The sequence below is a fragment of the Sinocyclocheilus grahami genome, unplaced genomic scaffold (assembly GCF_001515645.1).
Source record: "Sinocyclocheilus grahami isolate Dianchi unplaced genomic scaffold, SAMN03320097.WGS_v1.1 scaffold2098.1, whole genome shotgun sequence".
NCBI lineage: Eukaryota > Metazoa > Chordata > Actinopteri > Cypriniformes > Cyprinidae > Sinocyclocheilus > Sinocyclocheilus grahami.
In genome coordinates, this window is record NW_015507277.1 from 36,296 (window position 1) to 48,929 (window position 12,634).

General features: G+C 40.2%; 1 protein-coding gene across 1 annotated transcript; it reads right to left on the reverse strand.

Annotated features, from left to right (window-relative positions):
* Positions 1-5,731: 5,731 nt before the first annotated feature.
* Positions 5,732-12,403, reverse strand: gprc5ba (G protein-coupled receptor, class C, group 5, member Ba). The gene is made up of 5 exons (XM_016260510.1): positions 12,347-12,403; positions 12,192-12,251; positions 6,984-8,001; positions 6,794-6,906; positions 5,732-5,815 (listed from the first exon to the last, which is right to left on the reverse strand). The coding sequence occupies exons 3-5, from the start codon at positions 7,999-8,001 to the stop codon at positions 5,732-5,734; spliced, it is 1,215 nt and encodes a 404-aa protein (XP_016115996.1). The 5' UTR covers positions 12,192-12,251; positions 12,347-12,403.
* Positions 12,404-12,634: the final 231 nt, after the last annotated feature.

A 12,634-nucleotide genomic window follows, 5' to 3' on the forward strand; every position in this document is an offset into this window, starting at 1 on the left:
GTGTACCGGGGTATTTCTGTCTTTCATTAAGCGCCATCTAATATCAGGGAGTGAATTTGCACGTTCACGGCTCATCGCCAGTGAAAATCGCTTGGGTATCAACACAAAAGACGCATCGAAAAACGTCGGCGATAAGCATGCGCGATAATCGGTGTGTACGAGGCTTAATGCTATGCCCTTCAGAACCTCTGCAAATGGATGTTAGATATCGAGGATGAGATAACATGACAGCTGCAGCAATTGGATCCGGCTGTTTATGAAAACAGTCAAACTATCCCAGTTTGACTATTTGTAGCATTTGCCATCAAGAGGTTTGACAATCATTCCGACCTAAACTGCAATTTAGGTTCAAACCACTTTAAAATGTTGATAAGCGACTAGTAGATCCCATTAAAGGGGTCATGACAATGCACTGAATTTAGATTTTTGATCATTGTACTACTATAGTAGTCCACTACTATAAAACATACAAACTTTAAGTTTCAAAACACGAGTATTAATGAAACAAAGTTGCAGAAATGACTTGTTTTCATTGTGTTGGCACAGGATCACCTCACCGTCATGGACCACCCAATGGCAATTTTGAGTGTGAACTGGACACGCCAGTAAGTGTTGAGATGTTTTGCCAATAAAATAACAGCGACTCTCCAGGAGCAGGATTGGACACTGCTGAAATATGGCTATATTCGAATGGTTGCCATTATTAAATTCTGCAAATGCAATTCTATATGCATCATGTTGAGGTGCATGCAAAGATGTTAACCAAGTCTATAAGGAGAAGCAGCATCAAAATGAGCAATCCATTCAAATGGACAGAGACAGATATGCTGACGTATGTCATGACCCCTTTAACAATTAATATCCACAGTTCTCCTAACCTCTTATTGCTTTGAAACTCACCTATTAAAGTGCAAGAACTGTCTGTTTTACTGTATTGGACTTCAAGCATTTTTTATATTTTAGGCCTTTGTTCTTTGGGTTAAATACACAGACTTCTGCTTAAAGAAAAAGAAATAGATAGATTTTAGTATATTGTCCAAATGCAGAAATTTTTTTATATAAATATTAGCTATATCACCCAGCCCTAGTGGTTGGTTACTGAGGGTTCAGGCTTGATACCATGTTAAGATGAACTACGCTCTGCAATGAAACCAACACTGTAAGCAAACAACCCCAACACCAAATCTATACTGGTCTACAGTGGCAGCTGGAGGGTACAAAGAGAAATTTTTAAGTTTTTAAAATCATAGTGCAGTCTTCTAGCAGAGAAGGGCATTTTAAAAAAGTATACATATCACGTCCAAAAGGACAATAGTAGCAGAAGCGCGGGGCTGCCAAATAAAACTGACAGATACTACGATGCTTTGGACAGTTTTAGAATGCAGCCCAACCATGCGAAATGACGGTGTGCTTGATCGTGGAGGGTAAGTAACAAGTAGCTATTCATGCTTACGCATTTATGTAAACAACTATTTACCGGTTTCAAACCGATGTTTACGAGTTGCTAGCGTTTACATTCACTTACACTTTTGATCAGGAAAGTCCCGTCAGCATTTGTTGGTATTCCCGTCGTAGCCTTCCATTTATTTTATTTTTCACGTCAAGAGTTGTGTCCTTTATTTAACGAAGTGAATATCAGATTAAGAAAAGGAGTCCCATATATCTAAAATATCTGATCATCGTCCATATTGCTGTTTACATTATACTTGCGTTACTAAGGCAACGACTGACGCATTTGTATTACATTCCAAAGAGCTCCGTTATCGGCACCACAGTGGAAGATGAAACCGTATCCGTGCTGCAAAGAGAACCGTTCGGCCCGATAGTGGAAAACGGCTAATAATGGACTGCTGCCTGGCCCTGACCTTAACAATATCCTGTTAGGTGTCCTCATGAAGATTTCAAAAGGATACTGTCGCTGTTACAGCTGACATACAGCAGACGTTTCACTGCTTCTTGGTCTGTGAAGACTGTTTAACACTTTCTGTGGCATGGTGACAATGATTCGACTAAAGAGGGTGTGGAAACTCATTGATCAGCTCTTCCTCTGTAGGAAATGACTTTAAGGGATTATCTACAGAGGAAGAGTTGATCAATGTACTTAAAATGGCACAACAGATGCTAGCCGTCTCAAAGCTCAGGCTTCATAAAACTACTGCAAACAGGGACAAAGTAATGGACACCTTCCCAAATAAAGACCTGGTTAAAGACATCAAATACTTCCACCTCTCCATAGAGGACTATCCCTGTTATCGCTGTACACAAACACACTGCCCAGAAGGCAATGGTGACAGTAGCTCAATTCAGTTCACATTTTGTTCTCATCTGATCGTGTCAAGAGCAGTCAAACTGAAAAGATTACTGAATATTAAGTGTCTTATATACCCCAACCAAGCAAGCCAAATGTGACGGTGGCAGGGAACCCAAACTCCATCAAGTGACAGAAAAAAACCTTGGGAGAAACCAGGTTTAGTAACGGGACCAGCTCTCTTCTGGCCTCAATGAATGAATATGGTGTGATTTATGATACAATTCAAATATTTGTTTAAATGGCATCTTTTTTATAATGACTGAAGGCCAGTATCAATGATACCTATACTGATTTCTCTATAAAATTGCCCCCCCTCCCCATATTTAACCATTGACTAGCCATTCAACATTACAGTATAATTGAGAGCTATCAATTCTAACATTAGACTTGAAAAAATAACTTCTAATTTAAGCAAACTTTAAAAAATCTTCACATAAACCCATTATAATAAATGTCATACTGTATTTACCTGTGCCCTTCAGCAGAAAGACAGAAATTGAAATTATCAAACCGTAAATTCTGAATTAAATATAGATGAATCCTTAAAGCTCTTTTTTTTTCTTTGTCCTTTGATTAATAGCCAAAACAACCAGCTGCTGTGATGTGTTATTTCTTTAAGAGCTGCCGCTGCTCAACGTGACGTGGATCTGACACGCATTATTTTTCTCTCAAATCTTTTTACCTTTTCTGACCCACTTCAGGTCTTAAAGTCTCTATTAATGAGCTGGCAAGTTGAATCGGGTGTGTAGATGAGTGAGACAGTGCTGGGCTCCAGGACAGTTTTGAAAACCATTTCAGAGACATGTTCTTAAATGTGACTCATAAAATGTATTACATGCATGCATGTTTTAAGGCAGCTTTAATCGCCTTTTTGGTAACTTCATGACTTAACTGACCACGACATTGCATGCACGTAGTTTATTTCGCACTGAAGTGAAGTGGAGTGCGCGGCTGAAATACCACTGTGGTAATTGGTGATGTCTGGTTTGGCTTTTGAACTGGTTCTACATTCACATTTGCACATTGCCTCGTTCTCTTGGAGCAGAAATATTGCTCTTGTTTGGATAAATGTTAACTCAGCTTTTGACAAGGCTTTGGCTGCAGTGTTGCATTGTTGGCAGGTTTTGTTCTATTTATAGTTGGGTCAAGGCAGAGAAAACAATTTCCTCCCCCCACCAAAGAGACATTTACTCTCCTCCATATTACATCACTCAAGAACCAAATGTTTAAGGGAAACACCATTCGTGCATTGGAAAAAAAAAAGTTTGTAAAATCAATGGTATGACCAAAATTTCTTTCTTTTTTTGTGATATTGATGCGATATTCTCAGGATAGTCACCAAGTAAAGGAGCTTCTTTATCATAAATCTGACTTGAAGATTATGCAAAGCTCCAACCTGTGCAGATAAAAAATATATACCTTAAAAGGATTCATAATTTCATAATTTAACCTTTTGTGTCAAACAATTCATTATTAGTGGACAGTCACATAGTAGGGTCATAGCAACTATGTTATATAAGAATTGCTTTTATAGTTTAATTTGACAGGTAATATAATATATAATTGACAATTTCACCCCTTTGATTCATAGTTTCAGTGGCAGCCTTGTCTGGCCAACCACATATATTAGGATGATGTTTTCAGGTGCAGGTTAACCTAAAATGTATATATCTGAATTGAAATCATAAAAATAATTCAGACCATAAAAATGTACCCAGCATTTTAGAATGGACACTGCAAAATCTCTAATTTAAGGGACTTAAGCAATTTCAAGCAAACTGAAAACTACATTGCACAAAATATTTGCATCAGATTATAATGTGCTTTCCCATAAGGTATAAAATATAATATTTCTGAATAATAATATATTTTCTGAATAATATTTTGTTACATGTTACATTTGCACATTAAAACTTCTTGGTTACATATTGAACCATGGTTCCCTTTCACTCACGTCCGACATTATGTCGACACTGATGTTAAGGCGCTCACTTGGGAGCTCCAATTACCTCTGAGGACTGCAAGAAACAGCCAATGACTACGGGCGAGTGGAATTTGCATGCCAAGCCACTCCCTGTACATATGGGTATATGAGATGGCAACGTACATCCACTTATTCAGATTTTTGCTTCAGAGCCGATCACTTCGTGGGTGCTTTTTCTTCTGGTATAGATTTCCCATAAGGTATAAAATATAATATTTCTGAATAATAATATATTTTCTGAATAATATTTTGTTACATGTTACATTTGCACATTAAAACTTCTTGGTTACATATTGAACCATGGTTCCCTTTCACTCACGTCCGACATTATGTCGACACTGATGTTAAGGCGCTCACTTGGGAGCTCCAATTACCTCTGAGGACTGCAAGAAACAGCCAATGACTACGGGCGAGTGGAATTTGCATGCCAAGCCACTCCCTGTACATATGGGTATATGAGATGGCAACGTACATCCACTTATTCAGATTTTTGCTTCAGAGCCGATCACTTCGTGGGTGCTTTTTCTTCCAGAAAAGAACTACAAGAAAAAAAACTTCAAGAACACTTGTCTGCAGGAACTTCTCGACTGTGTCTCCAGACGGAGCATTCAGCGGTGTGTTTGCCCCTGTGATGGCACAGATAAGTGCTGTGTTCTATCCCTGGGTGCTCGAGCCTAAAGAGCAGTTTTCTGTACAGCTTGCATGGTCATGAGTGTCTTTCGAGATGTCTTTCCAACCGTATGCTTCTGGGTGCAGTAGTTTCCTTACCTCTGATGACGGGCACGATCGCTGTCTCGCGTGTCTGGGCCATAAGCACACTGAAGACGGCTTTAGTGAATGGGCCATGCTTGCATCGCGAGCGCATGTCCATGGTTATGCTGAATTTATTATGAGGCTCCCCTTGAATTCTACCCAGTCTGGTTCCTCTGGTTGTAAAGACCTCGGGGCTGCATTGGTTAGAGACAAGGGTGACCTGAGGATCACTCTCAGGAATGTTCAGCCAACACAGAAGTCCTGCTTAGAGCCACTGAGCTCCTGGACAAAGGTGCCAGTCCGTCTTGTGACAGACCCAGTGTCTTATTTGGGGCTTCTGAGGAGAATAAGATGTCTATCACTATGTGCAGAGATCGCAGTCCTCTTGGCGAAGGATGCAATAGAGCCTGTCCCTCAAGAAGAGAGGTGGGTTACGACCAATCCTAGATCTGCGAGTCTTGAATCGGTCCCTTCACAGGCTTCCATTCAAGATGTTGACGCAGAAGTGCATTATTTGTGCGTTCAGCACCAGGATTAATTTGCAGCAATTAACCTGCCCAAAACATCCTACTACTCCCTTTCGGGAACAAATATTGTGAGAATGTCGGAACACCCTTTTTTTGTCTTCCTTAATAAGCTCTTTACAGTTGGTTGACTACCTAGCTTAGAGGGCATTGGGCAGGTTACGGATTGAGGTGCATCTGTCCTGGCACGCTTTCAATAGGGACCCCTAACATCAGTGTCGACGTAATGTTGAACATGACTGACTGAAAGAGAATGTCACAGTTATGTTAAGTAACCCTCATTCCCTGAAGGAGTGAACGGAGATGTTACACCCCTCATGTCACAACCCTGAACTTCGCTGAATGCCGGGATGCTTTCTCCGCTCCTCAGCACAAACCTTATTGAGTGGATGCACACCGCCATCATATATACCCGTATAGTGGCTTGCCATGCAAATTCCACTCGCCAATAGTCATTGGCCATTTTTTGTAGTGCTCAGAGGTGATAGGGGCTCCTAAGTGAGACCCCTAACGTCAGTGTCGACGTAACGTCTCCGTTCCCTCCTTCAAGGAACGAGGGGTACATAACATAACAGAGATGTTTCATGAGTAGGGAATGATACTTTGTGTCAGTTGCTGATGCTATGGGAACATCCTCCAGGTGTGACGGTTGTCTGAAGGCTGTATAGATGGCGTCTCCGATACCTCAAAAGGATGCATCGTGCCATTCAGATTTTTCCACAAAGGAATCAATGCAGTATGGCAGAGCTATTCAGACTCTTGGCATCCAGGGTTAGAAATGTTTCCTTTTATAGGTTCATCAGGCTGTGAATTTACGCACCGAGAACCAAGAACCAACAAGGTAATGGACTGGATCCAAATTGTGCTTTCAGCACCAAGATGCAAAAAGATGAGATCCTAAGATGAGATTCCTAGCAGAAGCTGCTCTTGCATTTAAAATGGTATCCACAACCTCAGCCGAAAGACTCATATTAGAGACTTCGTTTTCCAAACTCAAAGTGTCATCATTGCATGCCACATGATTCCTGAGCCTTGGAAAACAAATTTTTCCCAAGGTGGCTCATCCAGGAGTAACAGCAGGTTCGAAAACCAAATGTGGGACAGCCAAAACTGTCCTACTAAGAGAAGCTGCACTTTGTTTTTCTGTGTTGAGGACACAATAAGGTTTTTAAAGGTTTATTTATTTGGTCTATTTATAAAAATATGAAGTTATGTACTCACTGCTCCTCCATTTAGTATCATGGTCATCTCAGTCGGTTGGTAGACGTTACTTCTGAAGGGTGCACTGGGTCTGGCCCCTGTGTTGCCATTATGATGGTTACCACTTCTCAACCCTACAACATAGAAGATGGATGTTAGGATCTGTTTAATATATGTCAAATTATATATTGATCTTTGTGCCTAATTGTACCTGCAGCATTTTCATCAAACGCGTATCCCTGGTTCTCCACAAACTGCCTGTGTGAAATTGGGATGTCCTCATCCAGGCTGGCCTCTCTCATGCGTGATGAATTCTGAGATGTGTCAAAATAGTCTGGAGCCGAAGGCTGATGTGGTGATCGAAGACAGGCATGGGCTTCAGGAGCAGCATGGCACAGCAATAACAACCAACCCTGTGCTACCAGGGCCACAGCCAATGCTGGATCATCCCAGTCCGGAGACTTCTCAAGTACTTTGTTTCCATAGATGTAGAAACCAACCCAAGCCACCCACAGGAGAATGGACAGCAAGCAGGAGACTAGAAGCCACACAACATTACAGTGCCATTGTCGTGCCTTCCCACACAGTGCTAATGTTGCAGTTACTAGCGCAGCCAGCAGAAGTGCTGCCACATAGGCACAAGCGAGTGCAAAGTCCAGTGCCTGATACTCGCAAGCCGGGTTACCCTCCCGCAGTACTGTTAGAAGAAGCCACTCTGCAGCAATAATACCTTGTACTGCTGTTAACCCTAGCACTAGTCCAACAAGGGCACACCCGCCTGGGCTACGAGACTCACATGCAAGCCTGCGCAGCCTCAAGCCCTGTGTTAACATGCAGGCAAAGCAGAGTGAGAAAAACAAACCCCAGAGGGCACGTCGCACCACACAAATGCTTTCATTATGCTCAATAAGGTATGCAAAGCTAAGCCCAAAGAGCCCAATAATGCCCATTAACAGTAAGAGAATCGGACCGATGCCACTTCGCTTTGGTGCCTCAGTCACTGAGTGCAGGCGACACAGTAACACTATCAAAAGTAAAATGGCAGCTAACACACCAGCCGCTGCTACGACCTCCACCACCACGCCCCATATAGCATCCAGGTCACATAAGAGAGTGTATGGTCGTTGAGGTCCAAATCTGCAGCCAAATGGGACCGTCGGCTTCTCATCTTGAGACAAACTCGCACCCAGGCCAGTGAGCAGCAGGAACACGGCATGAAATAATGACATCTGAGAAAGAGAGAAAACGGAAATGAGTGAATCTTAGTCTTTGTACAATTTGCTTTTAAAATTTGGTCTGACACATACAGTGGCCCAAAAATGTGTTTGGTCACCTAAGTCCCATTTTAAGTGTGGATGTCAATGCATAATATCAAATATTATTTGTAAATTAATGATTTCTTCTTCCATTTTTTATACTATTTTTGACTTAAAGCACCCCTATTATGCTTTTTTTTTAAAGGTTCCTAATTTTGTTTTGGAGGTCTCCTACAATAGGTTTACGTGCATCCAAGGTAAAAAAACACTTTAATTTTCTCGTAATACTCATTTCACATCACCTTGTTTCTCAAATAATCTGAAAAGATTCAGTCTCTCCAAAGACCTCCTTCCACAAATCTGCTCTACTCTGATGGTCAGATGGCTCAGTCTGTTGTGATTGGTCTACTGCATGCAGCGTGTATCGGAAACAAAGTGGCCATTACTATATATCTGACTTTCATCTCCGAAGGCTTCCTTAATCCTCAGCGATTGTAAACACTGTAAAGCACAGCAACAATGGCGTTGTTTACCATATCAATTCCAGCCCGTGTCGGATGATGAAACATTGGAAGGACTAGTTGATCAATCCAAACCTCCTTTGCAAGGACAGCTTGAGCAGGACGTTTCTCAGCGGTAAGTTTTGTCTTGGATTGTGGTACATTTTGAGACGTTGTAACTGTGATTCCTATACATCAGCATTAACAAGTGTGTCCATCAACAAACCAATGTGTATATCTATAATTTACTGACGTGCATGTGTGGGAACTACATCAGAATGCCACAGCTAAATAATAAACCCTTACCCAAACAATAAATAATACTCATTTCACATCACCTTGTTTCTCAAATAATCTGAAAAGATTCAGTCTCTCCAAAGACCTCCTTCCACAAATCTGCTCTACTCTGATTGGTCAGATGGCTCAGTCTGTTGTGATTGGTCTACTGCATGCAGCGTGTATCGGAAACAAAGTGGCCATTACTATATATCTGACTTTCATCTCCGAAGGCTTCCTTAATCCTCAGCGATTGTAAACACTGTAAAGCACAGCAACAATGGCGTTGTTTACCATATCAATTCCAGCCCGTGTCGGATGATGAAACATTGGAAGGACTAGTTGATCAATCCAAACCTCCTTTGCAAGGACAGCTTGAGCAGGACGTTTCTCAGCGGTAAGTTTTGTCTTGGATTGTGGTACATTTTGAGACGTTGTAACTGTGATTCCTATACATCAGCATTAACAAGTGTATGTCCATCAACAAACCAATGTGTATATCTATAATTTACTGACGTGCATGTGTGGGAACTACATCAGAATGCCACAGCTAAATAATAAACCCTTACCCAAACAATAAGGGTACATATGTTAACCAAGCACTGATGTAACATTAGTTTGTAAACCAAAAAAATCTTTTATCATTATTCAAAGTAGTAAGAATGACAGACAATCTGCATTAACTGACACAATATTAGGTAAGAGTGGGCCCACGCTGATTATCTGATCTATTTCAAGACAGTAATGTGAGTTAGCCATGTGAAGCAGTCGTCAGTAAAATGACGGGAAGGTTAGCGTTTCATTGTAAAAATTAATTTTAACCACTGACTCTTCACATACTCATCCTTTGGAATTGTAAACCATGCAAATCTGCTTTTGCACTGCAGAAAACAGCATCACAACACAAACCACAAACTAAAGTGTTTGAGGACGGGACGACAAATGACTATTTATTGTGCACTTCGATCTTTAAAACTCTGCAGACCTTTTATATTCACGAACAGCTATTTTACACACGGCATGTATGAAGTCAGTCAGGTCTTAGTCCACACAGGTTTCTTAAATTGCCTTCAAGTGCGCCTGGGAAGCTCCTACTTTGAAGATAAGCATTTCTTATTACAACATGGAAAAATACTACAGAAGCCTTCTGTCATTTTTGTTTATTATTATATTCTTTTAATTTCTCAGATTTTCATGTATGGAATCTTGCAAAAACATTTATTTTGCATAAAAACAACCCGAAAAATGTGAATGATTAACATTTGTTGTTTGTAACAGGTATGGGAAATTCTGGGTCTAGCTCCGCCCCTAATCAAACAGACCTGATATTTGCCAACGCTGAGCATTGTAGTCGATCCTATTCATGTCCATTGAGCACACAAATGCAATAATATCGCTAATGCAACTTGACTTTTGAAAACGGTCTTGAACACAGTCGAGACGAGCCGAGCCAAAGACCACCACAGGGGAGCCGGCAGAGCAGGACACAAAGGTGGATACATCAATCGGATGAAAGGGAAGAACCTTTGGGACCACCGGACTTGGGACCTCCAGGACCACAAAACTTGGGACGTCCGGAACAACCATGTTAACTAACATACTTACTTTCATGAAAATTCTCCCATCTCTAGCAAGTCCATAACTGTTGAATTTAGGTCAGGTCTTCTTGGACTCTTTTTTTTAAAACTTTATTAAATATAATCACAAAAGTACCGGAAACCAGGAACAAGGGAACATTTTTAGGAAGATACATTAAAATGGCATAAAATTTGAAAGTTGAACATTGAGAAAGCGGCAACCATTTTTTTAAACAATAGCACTTGCAAAAAAGTAGAATTAAAATTTTGTGTGTGTGTGTGTATAATATATATATATATATATATATATATGCCCCATGTTTTGCTTTCGTTGTGAGCGTATGGTGGGGGTTCTTTGCCAGTTTCACGTGCACTTGTGTTCTGTTTTTGTTTGAGCACAAGGCCTTTGACCTCGTTTCAGTGGCTGTGTGCTCTTGTCATATGTTCATTGTGTGGTCTAGTCTTGTACGTTTTGTTGAACACATGGTATGTGATTTATCTTTTAGGTGTAACAGATTTGAAAGCAAGCAGAAAGTAGTAAAAGCAAAATGCCTACAGATAAACAGAGAAGGTAATATTTTAGTGAGATAATCTTTCAGTGAGAGTGGAGTGTTACCAAACAGGGTTATGGTAGGTTATGTCAGCTGTTCAGTAAGAGCCTATGTGTGCGTGCCACTGCGATGCTACGACTGCCAGAGATATGGACAATATATATTACACTATACATTTGCGACAACATATCACTGTATTTGTCAATGGAGTCTGGTGGGTTTGAGGAGAGTGATAACTGGCCGTTTTGTTTAAAAGTATCTTATCGTTAACAAACAGGGATCCCTTCCATAATGTCTGATCCAAACCATTTACATGCCCAAAGAAATTGGCAGCATGTTTTGTGGCGGACAGTTGCAGCAGCCGTGGTCAATAGTGGACCAATTTCAATCGGTTGCTTAGACACAAAAACATATGAAAACAAGAAGGTTGAAAAATAGAAAGGTTTCTAGAACATACTCTTTTTGCAGTCATAATTACATTATTACTTAAGTAATTACTTAATCAAAAAAGTACCTACTCAAGAGAGTATGTCATTTCAGACGCAGCCTTTGTGACCTCTTTTACCAATCCTGCTCCTGGAGGGCCAGCGTCCCGCACAGTTTCTAGTGAGTCTGCAGACCTCGATTTGCTGGTTCAGGTGAGTTTAATTAGGGTTGGAGCTAAATTCTCCAGGAACAGGTTTGGACACCCCTGGTCTATACTTTATTTTCACTTCTGGGAATTCACCAGAATTATGGGTAATGTAGTTCCACACATGGTATTACTAAAAATCATGGTTCAATCATACATATCTGGTTCAGCAACAGTTCAAGGGGTCACTTTATCATCTGTGCAGCAACTGTAGTAAATTGACAGCCTATGTCGTTTAAACACATTGCAAGAAAAATATTCATTTGACTGATCACTCACTTTATGAATAAATGCATGTTTTTGATGCATTTGTACCTAGTTCATATTCACATAAATCAAAGAAAGACAGTGTTGTTCCAATTCACTACATATAAATCGCTTTGTTGTTTGCAAATGAATATATGCAAATCAGCCCATCCCATATATACATCCCTTCATCTGATATTTTGGTGTCTAATGCAATTAGACTCATGTGACATTATTGTCCAAATAGTTATTTAGGCCACTGTATGTATAAGTAGTTTTTAGGTTGATTTCTTCCAAAGTATCTCCAGTGCATATGTATCGTAAAAAACTTAAAATGTTTTATGGATTAATATTAAAACAGCCAACAATTGTAACAGCTTACCTTAGTATAAGATATATTCAGTGGTAGTTGCCTTGAAAGTTATGGTCTAAGAGATGGACCCTGCACAGCCAGAAAAAAAAACTAGTTTTAGTTTTCACATATTTCATGTTACATTCACATGAAAAAGACAATCTCCAAATAAAATGTCCAAAAACCATTTTGGAGGATTTAAACCATGTGTTTATGGCACTGGTAGTCACTTCTATAAGCAATGGAAAGGAGAATATTCATGTGTCATGGTTGTGCGAGACAGCTCAAACACTGATTATTTATAGTGCACACATGCTCAGTGCTTTATAAATAACCTGTAACAATATACAGCAGTGGGCAAAAGCAAAATGAATAACTGACTTTTTAAATAGTCCTACAACTCTTAATACTAAACTGTAAAAATCCCAATCACAAAGGTTGGCAATAAGGAAAGCATTAAATCACTAAATCAA